Source organism: Oryzias melastigma, linkage group LG10, assembly GCF_002922805.2.
Source record: "Oryzias melastigma strain HK-1 linkage group LG10, ASM292280v2, whole genome shotgun sequence".
NCBI classification, from domain to species: domain Eukaryota; kingdom Metazoa; phylum Chordata; class Actinopteri; order Beloniformes; family Adrianichthyidae; genus Oryzias; species Oryzias melastigma.
The window spans coordinates 17735018-17762345 of record NC_050521.1 but is presented as its reverse complement, the minus strand read 5'-3'; the positions used below and the strand labels follow the sequence as shown (position 1 = coordinate 17762345).

General features: G+C 38.9%; 1 protein-coding gene across 6 annotated transcripts in view; it reads right to left on the bottom strand.

Moving 5' to 3' along the window:
• gria3b (glutamate receptor, ionotropic, AMPA 3b) overlaps window positions 1-19041 on the bottom strand; it is a 100350-nt gene extending 81309 nt beyond the window's left edge. For 2 of the 6 annotated variants that reach the window (XR_002920476.2, XM_024283316.2), the window contains exons 1-2: window positions 17992-19040; window positions 17402-17560 (exon numbers count right to left, since the gene is read on the bottom strand). Coding sequence is in view for 5 of the 6 variants with exons in the window: in XM_024283316.2 (XP_024139084.1) it covers window positions 17402-17560; window positions 17992-18070 (238 nt within the window). In the remaining variant the exon portion in view is untranslated. Of the gene's footprint in view, window positions 1-17401; window positions 17561-17991 lie in introns of all 6 variants that reach the window. The other 4 variants (XM_024283315.2, XM_024283314.2, XM_024283317.2 and 1 more) reach the window with 3 other exon arrangements.
• Window positions 19042-27328: the final 8287 nt, after the last annotated feature.

Below are 27328 nucleotides of genomic sequence, written 5' to 3'. Positions count from 1 at the left end.
TCTTTTCTAGTTTACATGTTCTCTGTCAGTCTGTTTGGTTTTCTCTCAAAAGCAAATATGAGGTTGGCTCGGAACTGTAAATTGTTTGTATGGCCGCTTGTCTCTGTGTGGCCCGGCAGACTGATGTGCCAGTGCGCTGTCTAGAAAGCATTCCTTCATGTGTAATGACAAACGGGAAAGGCTCAAGCCTCCATTAACCCATAAAAGTAGAACCTGCCCATAGAAATTTGATAATGCACACTAGTTTGACAAATTGTGAAGTGGTTTGTGTGGGAAGATCTTGTTGGATAAATAAGATGTCTAAGCTTCTCGGACTATTGGGCCTTAAATATAGAGAAGTTAAATCAAACCTGTTGGTAGTTGTTAGTTAGTAATTCGTTTTTTTGACTGATTTATATAATACTCTGATTACAAATACAACTGCCCCTGGACGATGGGTAGACATCCACTGAATCTTGGAGATTTCCACTGCCCTATATTTTGAAAATTGTTGGCATGGTCCTGAATGTAGATGGCGGAACTCAGGTGCCAGTCAGGGGACAATCAGGTGTCAGTCAGGTGGCAGTCAGGTGGCAATCAGGTGGCAGTCAAGCGGCAGTCAGGTGGCAGTCAGGAGTCAATCAGGTGGCATTCAAGCAACAGTCAGGTGGCAGTCAGGTAGCAGTCGGGCAGCATTCAAGCGGCAGTCAGTTGTCAGTCAGGCAGCAGTCAGGCGACAATCAGGTGGCAGTCAGGCAGCAGTCATGCAGCAGTCAGGTGGCAATCAGGTGGTAGTCAGGTGGCAGTCAGGCAGCAGTCATGCAGCAGTCAGGTGGCAATCAGTTGGTAGTCAGGTGGCAATCAGGTGGCAATCAGGGGTCAGTCAGGCGGCTGTCAGGTGGCAGTCAAGCGACAGTCAGGTTGCAGTCAATGGCAGTCAGGTTGCAGTCAGGTAGCAGTCGGGCAGCAGTCAGGCGGCAATCAGGTGGAGGTCAAGCAACAGTCAGGTGGCAGTCGGGTGGCAGTCAGGCGGCAGTCAGGTGGCAGTCAGGAGGCAATCAGGTGGCAGTCAAGCGGCAGTCAGTTGTCAGTCAGGTGGCAGTCAAGTGACAGTCAGGTGGCAGTCAGTTGACAGTCAGGCAGCAGTCAGGTGGCAATCAGGTGGTAGTCAGGTGGCAATCAGGTGGCAATCAGGGGTCAGTCAGGCGGCTGTCAGGTGAAAGTCAAGCGACAGTCAGGTTGCAGTCAGGTGGCCGTCAGGCGGCAGTCAAACAGACAGGGATGATGCCATTACAAAGTCGAGCAACAGCTGGCCCGCCTCGGGGCGATGTCAACCAGATTGTTGTGGGCAACAGCTCTTATTAGAAGATGCGCGAACTTATCAGGACAACGGGCGTCCATATTAGGTGCTGCCACCCGCCTGGTTGCCCAGGGGTATATCAAAAGCAGGGCCACTGGCCTGTCACTGCACTTCAATTGTGCAACCTCAAAATGTGCCCGGGAGGCCTCTGACTGATATCAACTTCTAGAGTAAAACCGCCCAGTCACTGTAACATTTTAATTTGTTCTTAAAACTTCCCCTACAATCATACGGCAAGTAAAGATGCGACTACCACTTCCCAATTACAAATGCCGCTGCGCTACCACCTGCCAAATTCTCATTTAGGTGTCCATATCTTAGCATTTTAGCATATGTGAATGTAGCATTACCTTGGTGTTTGACTAAATAAAGAGTTAAAATAAATTTGTAAAAAATGCTCAATTTTATACCAAAAAACTTTAAGTATTTTATAATAAATTTAGGCCATGAAAATCTAATTTTCTTTTCATTTAAATTTTGTAAATTTATGTTTTTTACTCTTATATTACATTTTCATCTTTGCTGTATTTTTGATTAACTGATTGAATTATTGTATGCATTTTTAGAGCATAATGATCTGATGTAGTTATAATCGAAGTGACTGCTTAGAATTACTGTACATTTAAAAAAGACAGCTTATGGTTCACCTGCAATTATTGCTCACTGGCTCTCTTTGCCTTTTGTATTTACTAGATATAAACATATACAAACATTTTTGGTCTTTAGTGCTCATGAAAGGCTTCACATATAAAAAAAAAAGTATGACTCACCCCCAGCTTCTTCATTTGCATTTTCTATTACACAGTGTGCCTTTAAAAAGCTTTAGTCAAAGTCAAACCCCTGAAATTGGCATTGAAATGTTTACAGACTTTTCATAAACTTTAGGCACTTGAGAGAAATTTCAAAACTTAAGCTTCTTTATGCATAAAAGACTCAAAGTCGATCCCCTTACAGCTTAAGGAGCTGCAGCTGCAGCAGAAAATGCCACAGTGGGCAGAAGAAAGTCACAGGAAGAAAACAATGGACCCTTTTTTATGGATTTAAATCCTAAAACAACAATGCAGCCCTTTTATATCTAAATTTGTTTTATTTATTTTAATCAGTTTCTTTAAATATATTTCATATTCCTATATGATAAGCACCTTTATGGATTAGTAACTTTCCATGTCACTGAAAATGTCAGTTAAAGGAAGGAGATCTCACTGATAATATCACAAACTGCTTTCCTTAATCGCTTTATTTTTCTTCAAAACTTTCATCATTTCAAATCACAAAGAAAGTAGCTGAACTTGTTAGTGTCCTTTTGCATCCTATTTTACCCAGTGGCAGTGTTAGAAAAGACGCCAGGCAAAGCTGAGGCTCTGGGAATGAATTTGCTCCAAATCTCTTTTTCATTATGCAGCTGTAATTGATTAGCTGTGTCACGAGTCCTAGATGAAGTTCGCCCTCCTGATCATCACACCTTGTTGCGGCAAATGAAACTGCGCTATGAGAAAAATAGGACAGAATAACGCAATTAAGGGACACAAATACAGGAGACGGAGCTCAAACGGCTGATCACGGAGTGACAGACCACTTTAAGATTTCATCAACACAGTCATGCATGGACACGCAAACAGAGGCAGTGGCTTGAGAGCAACCGCCCACAGGTTTTGCGTGCCCATGTGTGAAATGGCAAGAGCCACACATTGCACTCTCTGTGAATTAGCCATTGGAAGGAGAAACAGAGGAGGGTCACGGTTGAAAGAGCACATCATGTTCACTTAATTTTCTCTCATGGGGATGCTGAGCACTAAGGACAGGGAAGAGATGGGAACAAACATGTAAAGCAAGACCACGCACACATCCGTCCAGAGGAAGTCTGACAAGATGACGGACAGCCATGGAAACGTTTGTCTCGACGTCGACGTGGCAAAGAGGAGGTCGCAGCACCGGTGGAGCTTTAACTGATTGTGAGCATATTACTCATGGCGGTTTGATCAGGATTCCGCTCTTTTCAGAATCTGTGCAAAATTGATTAAATTGGCGCCGTCTTTGCGATTCAGTGAGTAATCTGAAATATATTTGTCACGATGACAAACCCAACTTAAGCGATCTGGAAGGCCCAGGGTTTTGTTCTTCAGCCTTGCCAGAAGATATTTCTCTTTTGCTGTCATTTGCATTTTGCTCCAATGCATCAACAGAGCCCTTTGCCTCCCTGTTTGAGGCCTAACTCTTTAGATCATCACTGCACAAAACTCTCCTCGATATACATTGGTCTTCATAATGGCCTTCATTATATAAGATCTCTTTAATATTAACAGCAGGATCTATTTGTGGCAGAACATGCCTTCTTTGCATCACTGCAAAGAATATGCTAATATGTTGTCCTCCTTCTGTCCTTCGCCTGTGTACTACAGTGCCCATCCACTAGTTTCACAAGGTTATGATGCTTCAGTGGCCTGGCGACTGTGAACTGTCACAAGCAATCACTTATGATGGAGCGCTTGTTTCAGCACAGACATGCCGTTTTGGCAGGGCTCTGCAAGCAACTGCCTCTTTTGAAACAGGCCAGAAATGCGCAGATCAATCTGCTCAGTCGGCAGAGGGGGAGCTGCGAGCTTGAAGCCCCGCCGTAGTGTGATCCAATATTTACAAGTTGGGAGACGACGTCGTGACACTCCCTGTTGGTGCTTTGTTTTCATCACATCACCGCTATGACATCTGCTTCGTTTTTGACTGGCTGTAGCTTTGAGAATTTAGGCCGCCTCAGAAATGCAAAGAGAGATTAGATGAAATCATAGGTGGAGAAGCACTCGAAGTGATCAGTCGCCTAAAGTAGCCTCCTTTTTGGAATATTTGGGTTTTTAAAGTCCCAAAATCATCTATTGATCAATTATGTTGTTTTTACCCAAAATAAATAAAACCGTCAATTTTTAGGACATAGTTTCCATAGAGTGGAAGTAGTTCATTAGAAATTCGCCTTGACTTGTTAACAGAACTGTTTCATGCAGAGTGAGCCTGGCCTCATGGCCTATCATCCACCTGTCTACACTCTACCACTAGCTAACAGTCTCTTATAACTACCAAAATAATATTAGAGCTACAGCTACTTTGTAGTATGTCCATTGTAGTACCTTACATCACACCTTCAAGCTTTTTCCAATGGCTTTTTTTTTTAGCTCATTAACCTGTTACTGCTCCTGATTTACAACAATTTAAAGACCCACTCCAATGACAATAGTCTTTTATGTATTTTTAACATGTTCTTGTAGCATTTTTCTCTAAATAGAAGACCTATATAAAAATAATTTATGATAAAAACTGCTTTTCTGAAATCAAATCCCACTAGATCAGGAGCAGATGAAAACCGGATGCTTGAACTAACTCGGACTAATGACGCAGCTACTGAAATGGGCGTGGCGGAGTCTCTCCTGCACACAACCTGATCCACTCACACTTTGGTCTGCAAGACACGATGGCCGTTCTGTGCAAATTGGGATTCTGGCTCAAAACTATATGACTGGATTGATCCTATATTCCTTGTTGTTATTTTTGAACCGCTAATATATTCTTGAGGTTTTAAGCTAGCAGGTGAGAGCACAAACTGAGCTCTCAGCAACGGGGAGGGGCGGGTTTATCTGCCCCAACAGCCCCACCCATAACCCAGAATTGTATTTATAATGTGGATAACTGTGGATAAAATATGTCTTAAAAAAAACAACTAAATGTTTTTGATTTTGACTTAAAACTTCATAATTAAAATAATAAGATCCTTGGAAATGGGTTTAGGATGTAAAGAAAATATGACTGGAGTTTTAAATGAAGAAATACTCAAAAACAGCTTCATTTTCTTTAATGTTAAAAACACAACTTTCATAAGAGAGTGTCTATAAAAAGGCTGTATGACTTTAGTTGGGACTATGCAATCCGCATCCACAGTTTTTGCCCACAGAAGCAAGAGCAGTGCATGGACCTTTGAGGAAGCACAATTCAAATCTGCTGTTCCAGCTCCAGCAGGGGATTACCGATTCAGTGATTAGAGGTATTGTAGTGAAGTGGAGGGAATGGCCTTTAGCTACTGCAGCTGCAAGTGTCTGCAGAAGCTATGGGAACCATGATCAGCCATAAAAGGGATATTAAAGGGGGAATAAAGACAAATTGAAAAGACAAAAGAGGCAGAGGTCAGTTAAAAATGTTCAGTGACTGAGATCCATAAGAAGTTCTGGATTTTTTACGCATTTCCCTCTTCTGCCATTTCAAAAAAGGGTACATGAGGGTAAATGATATTTTCAAATGAAAAAAGTGATCTCAGCCGCAAATAACATAACCCACTCTCCTAGAGAGGTTTGGCTCACAGAGAAAACAAAATGGAAAACAGCCATCATGCAGAGCTCCAGATGAATAGTTCATAACAGTGGCCTACTCCTTGTTCATTTTACTTAAAATGCACACCAAGTATGTTCCATTCTTATCAAAAACTGTTTTCCTTGCACAGAGAACAGCAGCAGCAAATGTGTGTCGACGATTGCTGTGTCCCTGTCCTGTGTGGTCCCCTCATAGCGTTTATCATTGCTTTTTCATATGGTCAGCCACTTCCTCTTGCTCATCACAAGGCGGTGGTGATACCATCTTCAATAAAGGAACACAGACTTAGTCTGAGGTTGTGGACTTATAGTTTTAAGCCCATTCTTATTATATGGACAGCTGCAAACAGATGTGCAGAGTGGGGATGGGCTGTCACGCCGCATCATGTCTGCTGACGAAAATGAGAGCCTGATCTGCTACGCCGTGCATTCAAAGCTTTGACATAAAGCTTGCATCCTCTCAGTGCACACCAAATAATGCATTTAAAAGATGTTCATCCTTACAGATTGCAACTGCAGAATTAGTAAATTATATATAATAATATTTATAAAAATAATTCCAATACATGGCAGGGATATTTTGTCAGTTGTGATAACAGGCTGAAGACTTTATCAGAGTATTCCTTCCATGGACAGTTTGTCATAATCCCTCCTATAATTTGGAGTAGACGATAAGCACACCATAAAATTAGTCCGAGGAAATTAATTGGAAATTAAAAAATCTCGACTGACGGTTTGAACACAGCAACCAAGGACTAATAAGTGTCAGGGCATGGGAAATCTTTAAACACTCTGAAGTAAATTTACCATATGATGGAGTTTGGTGTGCGTTCAGAGCGAAAATCTGTCCCCACGCTGCATACTAGTCATACTCCGTCACAGCTGAAAATGGCCAAACGCCCCACGTTTGTTGGAAGCACAGAGATTTGAAGGCATCACAGCAGCAAGGGAGGAAATCTGTTGTTTTGCCAAACAACATCTGCCGACATTGCTGATTCCAAGATAAATAACTCTCCGACAGCAGCTCTTCTCCGCAGGTTGAGTTTAAGAGGATCTTTGATATTCTGATTAAAAATTCATCGTGTTGAATCTGCCTTGCAGTGTGTACTATGTTTTGTATTTTGAATCTCATTAATGCTCTCAGCAATGTGCCTGATGTTAAAAAAAATGCAGCAGAGGGCATTACATGGCCAGTAAATTAGGTTAAAAATAATGTTCCCTTTGGAGATTTGATCTTTGGAATTTTTCCACCCTTTTATGTGTTGTTTTTTATTAGGAAAACAACAGTATGAAGTTTATTTCAGGCCTTCAATTCTGTGTTGTAAACATTTATGAAAGATTTAGCAATTTTTTTAGTAACAACATATGAGTAGAAAAGCAAAAAAAGCTGTTGTTTTTGTATAGGTCGAAGAATATTTACTAATTGAAGATGATCTTTAAGGAAGGATGACAACAACAAATGATAATCCTAATTTAATCTCAAAGTGTATTGAGGGTCAGTCCCATGAGCTGTCGCTGTGCTTTCCCTCTCACAGGTTTTTGCGGCTCACAGAGCATGCGACTCCATCCCAGCCCATTTTTGCTCTCATTTCACTGAGACCCATATCTAGCCTCTTCAACAGCCCCATGAGACCACCTGGCCTGCTGACCTCAAAATCACTCCATTACTGAGCGGTGGCTCATGTTTCTCTCTGAGGTTTCTGTAGGGTTGTGTTGTTTGTTTAACCAAACCTTTTTTTTTTCTTGTTTCACAAACCCTATTGTGCAATTTTGACCAATATATATATACTTTTAGTTTGGAGAATATCTCATATCAAAATTCTAAATATAACACAAAACCAATTAATAAATGTCCCAAAAATGTTTTCAAAATAATGGAATATTGTGAAAATTGTTGGCACTTCTAACTTTTTATATTAAATAATATTATATTATGCGTAGAATACATAATATTTCTGACATCATATATATCTAGTATCAATATTCAACACATTCTCACTCCCAACTCGTCACATAGTGACGTTTGGATAAGGAACCTTCCATGTCACTTAAATCACGGGTCCCCAACCTCCGGGCCGTGAACTGGAACTGGTCCAGTACCAGGATGCGGAGTGCACTGGTACCCTAACCTGGAACCAGTTCGGATCAGGGCCTGGTTAACACCCACTACAGCGTTTTGGATGGGTTTAGGTTCAGGTCCGGTACCGTGTCTGGTACCACATCTGGTACAAAGACCGGTCCCTGGTTAGGGGTCCAGTACCGAGTTTGGGTACTGGGACTGGACGCATCCCAAGGACCAGTCCCCGTCTGGTACCACATTCGGTACCGCATCCAGTTCGGCATCCTGGGGGTTAAAAACCCTTGATTTTACCAACAGCCAGCACGTCAAAAACAGAACGAGTTGGGGACAGCCAAAATGACTAAAAGTGACGGGTCCTCAATATGAGAGGACTTGGAGATGAGAATGTGTTGCAATACAATTCATCAAGTTTTACATCTACTGATTTTTCCATCAAGCCGTTGATTCTGTTTTTACCATTAACTGTAGGCCTGCATGATAAATCGCAAATATATCATCAGTCTGTGCAACACACACATCACAAAAGAGGGCACAAACTGCAAGACGTAGTAACTTTAAGTTTACACACATGCTAAAATTATCTAATGCTAGTTTGAAGTATTTAAGAACCAAAATAGATCCCTTTATGCATTTGACCAACCGGATGGAGCCTTTTTATGTTCCTATGTAGAAGGGCGTCATTTGGAGTATAATTTACATAATGTTGACTTGTAATGGAAATAATGTATTAGTTGTTTCTTTGTTTTGCTTTTTGTTCATGTTTAATAAACAATATTATCGCAATAATATACACTATCGCACATCGCAAGTTTTCCTTGCATTATGAAGTCCAAGTACAAGAGAACTGGACTGAGCGACCCCTCCCCACTTCCATTCCAAATATGTATAAGTACCCACTGGCTCCAAAAAGCCAAAATCACATAGACTTTAATTGAAAAATAAATAGTAATGCTCAGTCATTATACTTACCAGAATTCCCATTCTTACTCTGCAACTTTTTTTAATATGTTCTTGCTAACTTCATTTTTTTTCTTTGTCACAAATTATTCCAGTTATAAACTGACCAATCAGATGCCTTCAATAAAACCACGCGGTGCTCATTGGCTCACACCTCAAACTTTCAAAATATTCGACTCTTGAGCCCACTTTTGGTGGAAGGAGTGTGAACTTCCAACAAGTTCACTGCTGATTGGTGACAGTAGTTGCCATAGAGACATTGATTCAGACAGACTCAAAGCAATCACTGCTTACTGTCATCGTCTGGCTCCAAATGGTGGCGTCCATACTGCAAAAAAATTGCAGTTGGGGCCTGAAGTAAGCTATTTTCTATTGGTGATGTCACACTCACTCAGTCCAGTTCTCTTGAACAGTCGATGGTGACAAGATCTCATGTTGAGTGCGAGATTTTAGCTATTTGATTTATATGCATAGGCAAAAAAAAAAAAAAAGAGCAATTCCTGGCATGATTGCAATGCTATGCTCTGCAAAGGAAGCCCAAATCATCATTACTCCACCACCAACATTTAACTCTTTATAAAAAGCGTTTATATTGTTCTCACCAAAACATCTTATTGAGTATTAGTGGTGCTCTGATAACTTAATCTGATCAATATGCCCTTTATGAATCTAAACAGTGCTGACAGGGATTGGTTTGACTCGGTCTGTGTGTCCCATTGGGGATGTTTCAGAAGTGCAGCAAAAGTGACGACGCCTTGATCAGCAAGACTGTGACTTCACATGTTTATCCAATGGTAATGTATAGAGTCTTCGCATGAATATTTATCTCAAAAATCCCTTTCTTTACCCCTCTCCTTTTATCTCAGACACAAAGACAGTCCGTCTAAATCTATAAATTTAAACTGACTTGACTGAAATAGAGTTTGCCTCTATCCTCGGCGCTTACTCCCCAACTATCTCACAAACGCAGGGGTACGTGCCTGATGGGTCCATGCGCCAATGTCCTTTTATTCTATAAACAGTTGATTTAAATTCAGAACAACAACCATGTGCACTTCTAAGGGGGTCCTCATAAAAATATAAGATGCAAAGATTATATAGTTTAACAATCCTATTTTGGCTAAACATATGTGATTCACTATAAAGCTTTAATATTCAATTTACTTGAAAAGTTTGTGGACTTCTGTTGAAAAGGGCAGTGTGACAATGCAATGAAAAATATATTTTTTTAACAATTAAACTTGTTACAGATTTTTATCAATTCACTACTGCAGCATCAAAGTGCTTTTTTTAAACATATTTTCCTTTTATGTGTTTTTGCTGCTCCCTTATGGCTCTAAATATTTTAACAATGTTGTCTCTGTTTCAAAAGAAAATATCACACTTTTTTCAAGTCGAAAAGAAAAAATATTACATTTCACAACGGAAATTTCCGTTTCATTTTGATCATCTTTTCATTTTGCCAGTTGTCTTTTAATTACGATTAAGCTGTTTTTAGCCTGGAAAAAAAAAAAAAAACGTGTCGTTTTCGTAGACATAGTTTCTGCAGAGCGGCAGGAATTCATTCGAAATTCGTCTAAAGATGCAAGTAGGACCCCTACCGTGGAGCAATCCCACCCCCCTTTCCTGTCATCAATAATGGAGCTGAGTCACTGCATGAAGTTACTATACAAAATGAGTTCCACCAAAAAAAATGAAAGACCATCGTGTTTTATGAGGTTGTTAAAATAGGGCAGAAGGAAGTGTATTTCTCTGCATGTGATTGCTCGTATGCGTCCACACTTGCATGCATATGTGTATGCATCCATAAACAAACCTCCATCTGTGCCTCATACACAGCTGGACTGTGATGGCATGTCCTTGTATAACCCCCATAGCCTGAAGAGGTCTCAGTCTCAAATGTGTGGTCTTATTTAGTTGGGCACGCATGCACCCAATAACTGGGAAAAAATTACTGCAGTTATGACCCCATCTTCTTTTCCCTCCATTTTTTTAATTACACATTTTTTTACCTTCTTTTCCATCATTACATAAAAACCTTTGAAAACAAGAACAATCTCATACTTGGAATATTAGCTTATTTCTAAACAAACTTTGGCAATCTTGAGTACACATGAACTCGTAGAGCTACACTACAGAATGAGTGTAAGGATTTACTAGAAGACCCTTGATCTCTGCTTCAAGTCTCTTCTGCCACAGACGCTCCATCAAGTGCTAACATGTAACTGACTCGTCGAAAAGAGATAGAACGCCTCGGTTCGTGCAAAGGTCAGTAAAGACGACCATTTTAAGGTATAAGTGTGTAAACAACAATATGACTGCAACCCCACTGAGTTATGATGATATTTCACATCTGTTTAAACACAAGCATCTGGTTATAGAGGACACATGATGCATTTTGGGATTTTGAAAGGTCAAAGGGACCAATTTTCTTTTTTTCTTCGAGGTCTTCTTCGCTGTTTTGCTCGGACTTGTCTACCCTGACAGCGTTGTCATGCACAAGAAAAGCCTTTTTTTTTTTTAATGAGTACATTGAAATAACCTGAATGAGTCTTTAACAACACAGAAGGTAATATTGTTTCACACATGTTCTAACATCAAAATACTGTCAGAAAAGCATCACATTTTACCATCCAAGCATATTTTGGTGGGTCACCAGATTAAATACATTTGTTTAATAAATGGAAAAAAAAAGACCTCAAGCAAACGTCTTCAGCATAAGATGGATCGTTACTTCATGAAAAATCAATGTGCAGGCAAACATATTTGTTTATTTCCTCTCTGAAACCTGAGATAGTTAGAGAAAAATCAACAACTTTTAGTCAAACTTCAGCTGAAAGTCTTATATTTACTAGAACATTCTACGTGAATTGCTTGTTCTTTGGCAGTGACTAGAACATCTACCAGGATAGGAAACGAGTCTGTCAGACAAGTTGGTTCTTCTGTCGCATGTATTATCAAAATATGATTTAAAAACTTGCACCAGCCTTAAATTAACATCAGAGCTCATCTGTTCATGAAACAATAAAAATCCAAGTATTTGTTTCACTGATAAAGTCAATTTAAGCCCAATAGTTGTGCTGCACCATTCATATAACATCAATATCAGTCATTTCAACCAGTCTTCTGCAAACAGCAGCTGCACAGGTTCCTGATGTACTCAATCGCTTGGAATTACAAGTTTGAGCACAAGAATTAAAATGATTGTTTATGTGCACAGACTCATCTGCAGTGGTTGTGAATAATGTGTTTCCTTGTGCTGCAATAACTGAATTATTTCTGTTTACATGTTTAATGAGCAGATTATGAATCATGCACCGTAGGTAACACGTGACATCATTCTTTTCCGGGAAACAGCCTACCCCCTTTTTCCTACTATGTGGCATTAAGCTTCTACGTCTGCGTACGCGAGTGCTACGAGGAGTTCACAACACTTGCTTTCAGCCCAACAACAGACGACGAGAACATGAGAATATAATGGGTGAAGTGATGGAGCTCGTGAACATATTTAAATCCAAATCCTCCAGGATTTCAGGATACAATTTCAAACCCTTTATTAGGGGTAAAAGGGAAATTATGCCAAACTTTACAAAGTCCAGAACACGTTATGTGTGCCTTAGCCAGCGTATGTGTTTATAATTGTAAAAAAGGTGTTTACATGCACAATACTCTGTAAAAGATCTGGATATTCCACATTATAATTTTACTCTTCTAATTATTATCAAATGAAGCCTAAGAAAATATAAATGTATATTTCAGTAAATGAGTTATTTTTAGGACGGACGAGGTAAAAGAAGTCAGCAAAACTAGCTAATTGTAATAGATTGTTCCGACTAAGTTTGTGTACTTATTTAGGGGTATTATCAATACAAATACACATAAGTGGAAACAAATGAACTAAGTGCAGGTTGAATTAAGATTATTCTAAAAATGAAAACATGTAGTTTTCAGCCTGAGACTGTGTTGGTTATCAATGCTGCAAACCAAAGCTGGTATTGATACTCAAAGATGTTTTTGCAGTTTGACCTGAGCATCACTCCCGTTTGTCAGAAGTGCGACCAATGTGTTAATTTTCTTTTTGGCACTGACTCTGCAGTAAGTTCTTAAAGACCCACTGTTTTTAACATATTGTTGTAGCATTTGTCTCATGAAGCACAGCTTTAATCTTAAATTTCTCTATTCAAATTATGATGGATCCAATAATAAAAAAGCTCAAGTTTGTGACTTCCTTCTCTGCTACAATTCTGATGCATCCACTTGCAGACAATTAGATCCGTGTAGATCTTCAACATTTTCCTTATAGTTGGAGTGGAACTTTATAAAGTGTTAACGCGGTCGGCATTGTCCAAAAGTTTTGTATGACATACTGTGCAACTTCGACTCCAAATATTTTGATCAAGAAGCTGGTTTATTAACTTAACGACAAATTGAACTGTTATCAGCTTAGTTTGCACCATAAACAGTGGAGATAAAATGGAGACAAATTTGCAATTATTTTTTTCTTTTGCTGAATTACACATTTTACACATAAATCAATTAAAGAAATACTTTTAAATAACATTAATCGAAAAAGTTCAAACATTTCCATTTTCTATTTAAATATCTTTTTGGTAGCACTTCATAATAATATTTCTTAACAAGCTTTATTAACACATGAGTATTATTAATGTGTTTATATGATTTTTATTTAAAAAATGTATTAGGCACCAAAAGTCTTAAAATGTTTCTTAACATGTTTATTAAGATTCATTAACATCTAAAGTAAGAATATTGTTTACAAAGGCCATATTAATAAACTGTTTACAAGCTTAATACATGTTAACAATCTTTGTTAACATTATACTGAGTGTTTTGCAGCACCTCATCGAAAGTGTTACTTTTTTTTTTAGTAATAATTTGTGCATCTCCTATTTAACCCCCCAATTTTACTATAAAATCATAGTAAGAATACACAAAAGCGTTAAAAATTTACTTTTTCTTTTAAACTAAATGTATTTTTCAAACTGTTCACATTGAATTTCTTAAATGTAGAGGTCGTCGGGTTTAGGATGAGGGAATATTCAATACGGTGGATTTGTTTCAAATGCCAAAAAGTTAAAGTTATCAAAGTCATTAAGCCTCAGAGACCTATAATTCTTCCAAATACAAACACCACCTCTCTATTTCACTTTATCCTGGTTTCAGATATATTCTGAGGAACTGCGAGGGAAGAGAGTTAAAAAAAAAGAAGTAAGAAATTATGGAAGAAGACAAAAGTCATTGAAGTCTGTGGTTCTGCCAAGGTTTAAAGACCTGGAAGATTCAATAAAAGATGTGTAGGCAGATGTAAAAAGGCTGGCAAGTGAGGACACACACCATTAGCCTAATGACAGAATGAGGGATGAAGAACAGGGAGATGAGATTCTAAACTCAAGCTGTGCAAAATTTGCCTTTATCAAGAATCAAGGCGAGTAATCTCATAAATAGCAAGGCAAGATGAAGCTCAAGGGTGGCTGATGTTTTCTGTTTTGTTTTATTTTCCACGCCTCAAGAAAAGCAATTACAGAGAGAGAAAAAAAAAAGGTAAACAGAAAAGTTCGCCAAGAATGAATATGAGTAACACGCATAAGTAAACTGTGTGCTTTCCTCAAATTGATTACCTTTTGTGTCTCCGCTCTTTGGGCGCTCATACCTGACTAACCAGCTTCCACTGCTATTATGGACCCTGAGCTGATAATTACGCATTTAGCGTTTCTTGTGCTACTTCAAAGAAACGACAGCTTTGTCACCGAGGCTCATCCCATGCTGCCGTGGCACAAAGTGAAGCCTCCAGGATTACCGAGGCCTTGCATTGTTTATACAGACGCTAATTCAATTAATCGTATGTTGCTTTTAACTGACTTGAAAGAAGTTGCACTTAAACCGGATTATGCTTTTATTAGGATTTCTATGTTTTGTTGTGAGAATATAAGAATAAAACAAGAATATAAGCTTAATTTGCACATAAAAAACTCATAAAATCCTGATGCTTAAACATAAAACTGTAACTTTTCAACCGCTAACACGATCAACGTAATTCTAGTAGATTCTGAAGGAGAAAAGCAGCGCTTTTCTCCTTCAGAATCTACTAGAATTACGTTGATCGTGTTAACAATTTAACAGTCTTCATTTGCTGACAGCACACGGACTTAAAGGCTTTAGCAGTCAGCAGATAAGTGATATTTAATAACTGTCATCTTTGTTTTGTCCCTTACATTGACATAAAGCATTAGAGGTGCTGGTGAACTTCACTAAGGCTCAGCATGAAATATTAAAGCTTCCCAACATTTTTTACAAATTATACTCAAAAAGGACACTTTATCACTGTCATTTTAAGACCTGTTCATGCTTAATGTTTTTTTTTTTTTTAAATCTTGCTAATTAAATAACGTTATTATATGGAGGGAGACAATTAATTATCATTCAGGACTGTAAAATCACCTGTTTAATCGCGTTTACTTTGCTGCCAGAACAGCTCTGACTCATTAGGCCAGAACACCGGACCCCTGGGGTTACTCTGTGATGTCCGGCTCCTTGGCAGCAGATCTTTGGTGTCCTGTGAGTTTTGGGCCGGCTCCAGCACATCCCTGAAATGCTCCAACAGACTGGGATCTACGGGAAGTTTCAAGGCCAGTTAAATCAGCGACACTGGGAGTCTGACCGTCGCTGCCGACTTGTGAGCGGTTTTATCCGCAGAGGTGTCGGGAAAATAAAGGTCACTTTTTCGCCCACTTATTCACTGAGAAGGGAAAAAAAAATATGAATTTTCTATTTCTGATTGTTTAACAGGGAGTACAGGGATCTGCATCCTTTAACACTTAAAGAGCCATTTGGGTCAATTTCTCACTGATAAAATCCCAACAGGAGCCACAAAGTCTTATTTACTTTTCAGGAAAATAAGACCGTTACTTTATTCATTTATTTATTTATTTTTTAATTATTGTTACTATTATGATAACTATAAATAAACAATTTTTTTCATTTTTTTTTTCTTTTTGCAAAACTTGAAACAGTTTAAATTTTTCTCAGACATTTCATACAACTTCCTTTCAAAATAAAAGACATCATGTGTGACATAGGATCATCTCAATGCAAAAACATCATTCGATTTTCCATTTTTAGATAGAATTTTGCAAATCTAATGAACTAAACCAGAACTAATTCAGTGATTTTTTTTTTTTTTTTTTTAAAAAAAACTTAAAATCCTTAAATTTGTTTAAAAATAGAAGTTCTGTCAAAAAGCTCCTGATACATAATGTCTTTTAACTGTAAACAAGTTATTTTTTATTTTTATTTTTTTTTTTACTGTACTACTTACTCACTATTTACAGATATACTTAAAGAGAGCCAGAATGGAGGAGTCAAAGAAGAGCCACATGTGGCTTTGGACCCCTCTGTTAGTACTAGTAGTTTGTTCAGGTGGTTTAGTTAAATGAGTTTAATAAACTCAAACTTATTTATCATTATTATTATTTCGAGTAACTTTTCCTTCTTCAAACAACATGCATCGTATTTTTTGGACATTCTGAACTGTTTGCATTCTGCTTCCTGACTAGCTCTTGCACAGTGCGTGACGCAGTCCTCCTGGTTCTGTGAATGTTACTCATGAAAGCAGAGAACTGTGACGTCTCTAAGGAGTTTCAGAAACTGTAATGACTTCACCACGTGTTGGTGGTTTTCCTCTTGGGCCCTGATTGGCAGGTTCGGATTTTAATTGAATTCTGATATCAGTCCTTTTTTGTCTATCACACTTACCTTCCTCTTCAAGGTGTGTGAAATTGCAATGCACTATCTACCCTTCACCCCCTCTCATTTGTTTATTGTTCCTTCCTTCGTTAAGGCGACTGCAGCTCTGCTGAGGGCGATACGATGCTCTGCTCCAACTCCCTCCCTCTTCAGACCCACCTCCTCTGCAGGTCTGAGTCCAACTCATTTGCTAGCAATGGTTGGAGAGTTATGGATTTTTTTTTCTTCTTCTTCCTTTTACCCAATGACAGGACGGTGAGGTGCTATGAGGGCTGAGTGCTAATGAGCTGAGTCTGCAGTGCTGGGGGGGAGATGCTCCCTAACACAGGAGGAGTCAGAGGACGGAGCAGGCTGAGGCGGGGAGTCGGTGGTCCATTATGAGTGTGCCACGCGGGGTTAAAGGGACGCAGTCGCACCAGTCACTCAAACAGAACGGAGCGCCCAGAAGTTTGCATTTAGGCTAATTCAATAACTTCATGAAATACAGCAAAACATATTTTTCATTCAAACTTTTTAGGGAATTTTTGTCAAAAGATTGACTAAAAATATGAGTGAAGAAGCTTCCTAATATGATAGCACATTAAGCAGTAAGTATCTGCAGGATGTATGCATCTCTGACACTAATTAAATACAAGACAAGATGAATCTATAGCAGTTACTCTCACAATTGCTGAATTTAACGGCTACAATTCCAACCACATAAATGTGCCAGCATGCAGGTTTCTCTCCTTTCCCCCCCCTTCCATCCCACTGAGACCTTCTGAGTGAGGTGAGGAGAACCTCAGCTGCGGGCTCTACAAGCTCCATAGGAGTTTGGCATAAATAATTCTGCTCATTCTTGGTGGGCAGAAGTGCTGGGGACTCTCTGGCTGTGCAGGCAGGCAGGCAGGCAGGCTGACAGGGAAGCGCACTTACATGCATGGGTGACTGAAAAGCTGTTGGACGACTCCAGGTTGTCGACATTATAGTTGAGATGGAAAGGCTTTTCAGTGGTGTTTTGATTGGTGTTGTAGAGCTGGACAGCGAACCTGAACGCGCTGTGCTCCTGCACTGTGGAACGCATGAAGAGCCCCCCTTGAAGAGATGGGAAAAAGGAATAAATAAATAAAATCTGACAACTCTTGAGCAGTTTTTGTAATTCATTTTTTCATTTTTATAAACTGATTGCAGTTCTTAAATAATGCAAAAAAAGCAGATTGACTGAACAACGCGTGCATTCTTCCTTCACCTGTGCGCCTGTAACTCTGCGCCCTGACCGGACAAGACTTCAATCTCCACTAAAACCTCTTACTTCACATTGCGATTATTTAGACTCCATCTACTCTATTTTTGTGCTGAATTAGTTTTCAAAGCAGCAGCTCTTGGCTCGCAGCTCAGTCTGAGGGGGGAAAGCAAGTTAGTCGGCGGCATTTACGCAGAGCCCGTTCCCTCTGACATCGCAGTGTTCGTCCACATCCTATTCTCCAAATAGAGTCAGCTGGCGCCTAATAAAGCAAACGACTTACCGATGTTAATCTGATTGGGGAATCCTGCGAATGAGCGGTCAAAGAGCCACAGCAGGAGGAACACCACGCGTTGTGCCATTTTCTCCGACCTATCTATTCAACTCCTAGAAGCGGTTTGTGTAGAAGCAGATTCATATGGATGAAAGACGGAAGCGAATGGAAATCCAGTGGATAGATAATGGGCGCTCACAGTGCACCAATTCATTCATTGAGGTGCAGCCCAGCTGCAGAGGCTTTTTTTCCTTTTTTTTTCAACTAAGAAAGAGGGAGAGAGCGAGGCAGGAGGAGAGGAGAGAGGGAGGGGAGGGGTCGTGGAGGAAAGAAGGAGCTGATCTGATCTTTGATTGGACGCGTCGCGGCAGGCCAGTGTTGGTCAAACTTGATCTGACGGAGAAGCCTGATGCTGCTGGGCTTGGAGACCGTGGATGAAGCTCTGCGCATGTGAACGCCAGTTTGAGCCAGTCAATAAAAACATTCATGAGGAGTGGGACCTGTCTGTGGGAGCTGCTGCATTCACCAGAGTGGACCGACACGCGGGGATGGAAGAGGTGGTGGTGGGGTTTGGCTCTGTAAAACACTGGCTGCGTTAAAAGTTTGCTCTACGATGACATCATTTGAAGGCAAACTCCAACTTCGTTTTGGGATAGTAACAATCATCCTTCCTATGTTATATTAAGCTAGAACATATATTATCTTTTGAAAGGGGAGGTGTCCTGAAAAAGAAAAAATCATATTTTAAAAAAGTTGTATTTCTTTTCATTATTTATTATATTTATTTTTATTTTTATTCTATTGGCAGTAACACAGTGACGCTGTCCATGGTCCTGAAATGGTTAAACGTTATATTGAGAATTATAAACTCACTGGCTACACTTCTTTCTAGTACCAGGTTGGACCCCCTTTAGTCTAAAGACCTGCCTTATCAATTTATGGCATAGATTCAACAAGGTACTGGAAACATTCCTCATAAAGTTTGGTCCATTTTGGCTTTATGGCGTCACGCAGTTGCTGCAGATTTGTCGACTGCACATCCATGATGCCAATCTCCTGTTCCACCACATCCAAAATGTTTTCTATTGGATCTGGTGACTATGGAGGTCACTAGAGTCCAGTGAACTCATTGTCATGCTCAAGAAACCATTCTGAGATGATTCCAGCTCTATGACGTGTTATTCTGCTGGAAGTAGCATCAGTAGATGGTACAATGTAGTCATAAAGTGAATGGTCAGCAACAATACTCAGGTAGGCTGTGATGTAGCCATGCTCATACTAAGGGACCCAAAAAGCCTAGTTTCCACTTTGTGGTCCGGTCGGTATGGGAAGAAATAGTATGGTATGATCCAGTTAATTCTGGCGAGCAGTAGAGGTCATATTTTTGTTGCTTTACGTCTGGTACACTATATAAAACAGAATTTTAATGGAGTTTGAAAGAAAGTTTTGGGGGGAATGGTAAAACCCAAATGCTTACAAACATTAGCTTAAATAGCACTATATTGCCACTTTCCAAGTTGTCGTCGTCATTTCCTACCAATCAACAGGTGGCTCCGCCCAATCTGTGTCTTCCCACTTCTTAATGGACTTACAACCAGTGGGGGGGGCCTCAAGAGGTTCAGTTCGGTATGGTTTAATGGGTCCATTTTACAATTGGAAACACTCAAAATACCTTAACCTACTTTGGCAGATCACTCAGTGGAAATAAAATTTTAGTGTGCTAAAAAATACCCCCCACACCATTAAACCACCACCACCAACCTGAATCACTGATACAAGGTAGGATGGATCCTTGCTTTCATGTTTTTGCCCCTAAATTCTGACCATCAAAATGTCACAGCAGAAATACATTTTTATCAGATCAGACTATATATATGTAAACATTTCTGGAATTATATATTTTTTAAATCTGTTTTCTCTGCTGCACAAAAAACATATGTCTGACTCGAGCTCATTAAATCCCTTTCAATTAGACTCTTACTTACCTTGCATATTTTATTTATTTATTATTGTTTTGTTTTTGTAATTATAAAAGTTCACTTGAGCTGGGCTGCAATAATCTTCTTGCTTCTTGACCCTCTTATTCTTTTTTGTACTCTTGTCCTCCATCTTTAATAGTCTCCCTCTTTCTTAAATCTGGTTCAGTAAAAAGATTCACAAAACATAACATAAAATTTAATCACTCACCTTTATGTCCGATGCTACATACACCCTTGAGCAGGCATGTCCAAAATCGGTCCTCGATGGCCGGTGTGCTACATGTTTTCCAACCAATCTGCCATTGAAGCTCTTTATTGGCCAAACGCACCTGATCCAGGTTATCAACAGCAGATAAGGCAGGATTTCTGGAAAACTATCAGGATACTAGCTCCCTGGGACTGACTTTAGACACCCCTGCCCTAGCGAACTGTAGGCTGTCCACTCAAGAAGCGCTAAGATTTGCTCAACTAACGTAGGGGCCAAGGGGGTAGTAATAAATAAATAAATATAAACCTGCCTTACAAACACTTTGAGTTTAGCTCCATCATTCTTTAAGGAGAAGACCGCAACACAACTCTCATTAAAACCATGAAAACAACTCAAATTAATTTAGTAAAATTATTACGCCGAGCAAACGTAGATTTCATGACAGAGCTGCATTGATTCTACATTTCTAATGAGAAGAGCACAGACCTAATGTTACTGATGAATATTTAGTGTTTTCATATTTAAGCCTTTTTTATGAATGAATAACGATATACAAATACATTTGGTGAAATTTCAACCTTCCAATGGTGGTGAACTTGTAAGAGATGAAAAACATGAAACAAACGTTTGTGTGACGACCTTTTTTATTTTTAAAAGCACATTTACGGGAGCCAGTCAGAAATCATGAAAATCCTGACACTGATTGACAGATAGGAGCTCAGAGTCTCACTATCAACTGTGTGTTTCTGACAGAACACAGTTCATTCTCAATCTCTGCCTGTTAGAGGACATTAAGGGAAAAGATGGGTTAATTTTGTGTTAACATTTATTTGGTGTTTTTTGTTTAGGAAAAATGACTGTACATGCTAGAGAGAATGGTAAGTGCAACCGTATTAAAGCTTTTATTTGTTCATAAACATTAGATAGCTTGTATTGCTCTCAATGTTGTAGTTTTCCCCTTACCGTAAAGAGGTTTAACATTTTTGGACATAAAAGACTGAATTCTGAGTAAACAATAATATTCTTAAAAAATAAATAAAAACCGGCAAATTGGAAGTAAAGATAAAGATTCTGACAAACAGTTGCTTAATCGACTGTATATGAATTTGGAGTATTTCAAGTTCTAAACATCCATTGACCTCTATTGAAACATAAACAACTATTACTCACTTTATTTATCAGAATAACCATTCTTGCTCTTTTTTAAACATGTTTTTGCTAAATCTAATTTGTTTTTTACTGATATTTTTTCCTGTGGTGCAAGTTATGTCATGAACTGACCAATCAGTGTGTCATGGATAGGTGGTGGAGGATCCAAATGGAGGAGACAGGAACTAAAAACATTTAATATATTAAACAAAACATGACAAAAATCATTAGAGAAACAAAACAAATGACAGAGCAGAGCAGATGACTTGACAATGATCAACTGAAAACCAGACCCTTAAATAGGCTGAGGGCAATTCATAGAAATGAAGACAGCTGTGGATCATGAACTAGAAACTGGTGCGACCTTTCAAACAGAACATGACCAAAAATCCTAACTCAAACCAAAGTTCACAGTCCTGACAGTACCCCTTCCTAAAAGGGCAGACCCCAGATGCCCAGAAAAAAAAAAAACTGGGAGGAGGGGACGTGGACCAAAATAATAATAATAGTAATAATAAGTCCAGGACACAGTTTAGGGGTCCTGGTGCTAGACAGATGTGAGGGGCATGAGAACCCCTCCTCAGGAACAGATGTGAAGAGGAGCCGTCCTGACGACTCTCCGCAGGGACAGGGAACATGAAGGAGCAGTCCTGGTGACCCTCAACAGGGCTGTGACAGGACGTGGTTTGACGTGACATGAATGTGGCTGCAAGAAAACCCAGATGACGTGACATGGCAAGGGTCTCCTGCGGGGTCCAAGGTGGTCAAGTCATTCTCTTAGTGATGGTGGTGAAGCATCCAAACGCAGGAGAAGAGACTTGGTGGCGGAAACTTAAACATTTACTATATAAACTTAAACATAACAAAACCACGGGAGAAAGAACCAGTGATGAAGCAAAACAGAGCAGATGACCTGACATGGGCTAACTCAAAACCAGAGCCTTAAATGCGTTGAGGGCAATTAACAGAAATGAAGACAGCTGTGAATCAGGAACCTGAAATTGATGTGACTGAGGGTCCTTCCAAACAGAACATGACCAAAAATCTTTACTAACAAAAATTAACAATGTGGTGTCACATCCACTTTTTAAACATTTGATTGACAGATTTTCCTGAACCGGCTTTCAAGCTCACTCATTGGTGAGAGCGGTTGCCATAGAAATGTTGAGTGAGACTGATTTGGACCAGTCACTGCTTACTTTTTTCTAGTTCTAACATGGTAGGCGTCTGTTACGTGAAAAAATTGCGAATGAATTGACTTCAAGCCATTTTCTATGGCCGATGTCACATCCATGGAAATATCCTTCACAAACACATGTTTTTGAGCAGATTTCAGAGCATTTCTGTAATTTAGGAATGACAGAAATCTAGTTCAGGTACAGAAGCTTGAACTCCACCATTGACATTCAGTATTTTTTAGGTTCTTTAATGTGTAAAAGATTAGTTTTTAAGTTTTCAAGCTTGATGCATAGTGTAAGGCAGTGACGTGCAGTGAGTTTCACGGCTGGTGAGGTATTGGCGTCATCAGTCAGATTTACAGACATACGAACCCTATAGAGCAGCTTGTTCACATTTGATTGACAACAGTTAAAGTGTGTTGTTTAAAATGTAATTTTAGTATTCTTCTGTTTACAAACTGTAGCATAAAAAAACTTACCAAGATTGTTGTTATTGACTTATTTTTTTCAATGAATGAAGTCTCTGCTCCTTCTGAAGAAACACGTTTGTAGAAGTCTTCCTTTTCTTTCTTCAGTGTTAAAAGTCTCATCGTCTCAGTTGAGATCACTAACAGAGACGTGTCTAAACAAATTCTTGAGTTTAGGGGTTTAAAAACAAAATTCTACATTTAGAAAATGATGCTAAACAATGCTTAAGAAAAGACATATCTAAAAAAAAAATTAATTTGATTTTTATTTAATTCGCAAGAAGTATATTAATTTTATGTCATTACGCATTTTTTAAGCTATATTTTTCTACATTTTCTTCTCCTGACTGTACGTCATTGGTTTAAGGATATTTTTAGTGTTTAGTCATTAATCAAAGTTTCCAAGCCATCTATGGCAATCCCCATTTTTGTTTCTTTATTTCTAGAAGCAGGGTTGTGGGAATATGTTGATCTGCTGGAGACATTCTGAACCTCTGCATGAGCTGTGAAGCTTCTCGCTGTCAAGTCAAAAGAAGCAGCTGGCAACTCCATGTGAAGTGACGGCAGCGCGTGGCTCTCGCCGTATGAGCAGTAGGGACTAGCTCAGCGGGCGCCGACGGCATGGGGTGCTGGCATTTACCAAATGAGGAACTTAAAAGAAAATGACAAAAGAAAAGTTAAAATAAAACAATGCAGGTGCAACTAAATAGAAAGTTAGTTTGGGACATGACACAATAAAGGAGGTTTTGATCGAAATAAGCATACTTTATTGGTCTACCAAGATTACATTTTTGTGCAGAAATGGGCAGAATCTGAGTTTCTTCTTCAGTGAAGGATAGATAGAATCTGAAATCTACTACTTCAGTGCTTTAAGCTGACGGCCTGTAATGCATGACGGCTATACACTTCCAATTAGAAATGACAATTTCAATTTAGCAGGACTAATTCTCGAAAGATTGCATGCATTTCAGGTAAAATGGCTTTTCGTGTCAGAGATTTTAGGGCTTAACAGCTTGAAAATTAAATATTTTTCTGACTCTTAGTGCAGGCCATGCCATTTCATTTCCCTTTTGCTCTATTACCTCACCTCTAAATCTCTTCATTTACTACCTTTTAGAAGAGTGCCTCACATCAATCCAGTTCTGCTGAGGAACTAATTTCAGTAATCATAGAAATGGGTTCCTCTGGTGAAAGACACATAAGAAGGGGGCTGAATTAGTATTGTTGGAAGGATGCAGTTAAACAAGCATTATGCAGCTCAAACTCAATGATATTTGGAGAGCTATTCCAAGAGCTCATCAGTCTCAGCCAGATGTTAGAGGCTGATAAGAGACTGCTTTCAAGGAGCTCTTCTTTATTCTGTCAGTGCATTGTTCAGTGAAAGAAACTGGGGAAAGCAGTGACTTGTTCAGGCAGACATGCAGCTGCCATTGTGGCACATCTACATAGAAAGAACAAATCTGGCTGAAGGAGACAATTTCAACAAACACTCTGGAGATGTAAAATTCTAAAAAACACATTTCAAAACAACTCTAATAAAACTCTGCATTCGGATAAAAGAAGGACAGTCTGATAAAAAGAAGATGTCAAAGCCTAATCTCTGTGAACTCTCCAAGAGGAAAATGGAATCACACCATGTGGCACCAAATAATGGCATGACAGGGTTCAAGGAATGGAGGGAAAGTGCTCACCTCAGTTTTATTATTTGAATGTGCCGTGTGCGGCATCACAAATGAATCATCCGCCTTTGGTTGCTAGCAAACATCCTTTGGCCCGAGTGTGTCGGGAAAGACGGACACGGCAGCTCTAGCAGGAAGCACGCTGACAGCAGTCGACTCGGGAGATCTGAGCTGTCTGGGAGAAAAGGAGAAACACACAAACATGCACGTTCAACACCTTTAAAAACCATTCCACAATGTAAGCAGTTGAAGAACCATTAGAATAAAAATTGTGGGTTTTTTTGTGTTTTTTATCATGTTCTTGTAGCATTTTTCTTCATGATGGAGGACATGTGTAAAGAAAATTAAGCCTAAAATAGCATTTCTAAGTATTTATTGATTCAAATCATAGTGAATCAGGAGAGGACTAACAGATTTTGGGTGAATGTCTTTTCTTCGTCTGAACTGGAATCTGGCTCAAACTGGATAGCTTTGATTTTGCTCCCCATTTTTGTTGCAACATTAATGTTAGGTTGGGGTTGTGAGGGGCTGTTAGCTAGTGGGAGAGTGTGTAAACAAAGGGATCATGGGAAATGGGAACAGACCTACTCTGCGTCGACAATCCCGCTCACAACTGTTTTAAAATACTCTGCAGCAACTATGTCTAAGAAAATGACACAGGTTTTTGCCTACAAATGACCCGATCACAATTAAAACACCACTGGGAACGTTTTTACAATAGATCAAAAGATGAATGGAGAGGGAATTTGATGGATCCTGAACAACGTAAAGTAAATTTTTGAATGTTTCTCTTATTCTTGTTAAAATAAAATAAATACGTTAAAATTCTCAAATTTGGGTTTAACGGTAACAACAAATGCAATTGAATGTTTGGACCTTTTAAAACCTACAGAATTGCTAAATTCCTTTATTGATTGATTGATTTGGTTTATTTCAAGAAGACATTGTGAAAAATACAGGACAAGCACACATTTCTCAAACTCATTACAGAAATAAAAAATGCATTGATTAGAAAATAGAAGAATAGAAAAACAAAGACGGACTTATGTCACATTTCCTTCATTAAATATCATTATTATTCACTAAACTCAAGTAGAGTTTGATTGATTGCATGAATAGAAGTGGGAAGAAGCAACCTTTTATAATCCCACCCCTACTTAGTTCATTTTGTGTAGTTTTTGTACTCCATTTCTGATCAGATCGGTTATTTATTTACTTACTTTTTTGTTTTGGTTTTAAATGTGAAGAATTTCAAGCATCGGCTTGTTTTCAGAGTTGGTTCGTTAGCCTGATGGACAGAAATTTTCAGTCCATTTTTACAAAAGTTCTCTCTAACCAGATTTTGCATTAAAACTCTTCTCCAACTTTTCTAAACTGGGAAATACCATCCCAGAAGAAGAAAAAAAAACTGTCAAAATTCTCTATTTTTATAAACTTGAGTGATTTCCTCAGTTTTTAGCTGAATGTAAATATTTCAAGTTGGGGAAATTGCTAAAAAGACAACTTAGTGACATCCCATCAATTCAAAATGATCTTTTAATATGTTTGAAATCACATTTACTTTAGTTTATCTGTTACTTGTTTGAAGTTCTGCATATGTATACCACAAGCTCTACTTGTGCATTTCTTTCTTTCTCTTTTTTTATCCAACAGATACCAATTCCATTACTGTGCTTTATCCTAGCAGCTCATTCTGCTCTGTGCACATTACACTAAAAAGACTTGATGCACATCTTTAGCCCTGCGGAGTGGAGACTTTAATATGGGTCACTTCTGGGATGCAGCAGAGCTGTTCTCCTGGGATCCCTGTAATTACCTTAAATCACTGAACTGGGGACACTTTGACTTGTACCATGAACAACCATGCATGCTGGAGGGTTATCTTGGCTAGGTGTGGGAATTGTTTTAGAAAGCACAACAATGCATTCCTTCACTAAATGATGACAATTTTAAAAGTAGATATTCAGTATCTAATAGAAGGTTAAAAAGAAAGTTTTTAGTTTTTTTTTAAATATATATTTAAAGAGTTCATTGTTAAGAACCGATATACAGAACATATTGGCTAATCGGAAATACGCTGTTTTGTTGTTTATTGATTATTAGGATAATAATGTATACTAGGATAATAACTCAAAATATATCTAGTTTTTATCTGTCAGAAAGTTACTGCTCAGTGAAAAAAAAATGGTATAAAAGAGGAGAACAAAAAGACAGTGACTTTAGGAATGACTAAGTCTGGGGCTTTTGGCTCTTAGTGACAGGGCTCAGGACCACCATCACTCACTGCAACTGTTTGCTTGAGAGGATTCTAGAAAGAAAAAAAGTCCTCCAGCTCAAAAGATCCCTCCGTGCTGAGGATATTTGACGACTCTTGCTCTCCATCTTCCTGTCACCCGGGGATCATATCACTGAACAAATCCTACATCACACATCTATACCCCCCATCACTGCTTTCAAATCGTTTCACTGCTTTGCTAACTTTTAAGCCAGTTCCATTTAAAATTATGTTTTCTGAAATTAAAGACGTTGTCTTAAACTGATAGAGTAAATTCATTCTCTGCTCAGAAGTCTTTATCATTTTGATTTATTGTATTTTTTCAGATGAAAACTGCATAGACAAAAAGGTTCTTTGGGAGCAGTGGTGTCCTGCAAGTGTGCTACAATTCGACTGAGTGCATACTTAATA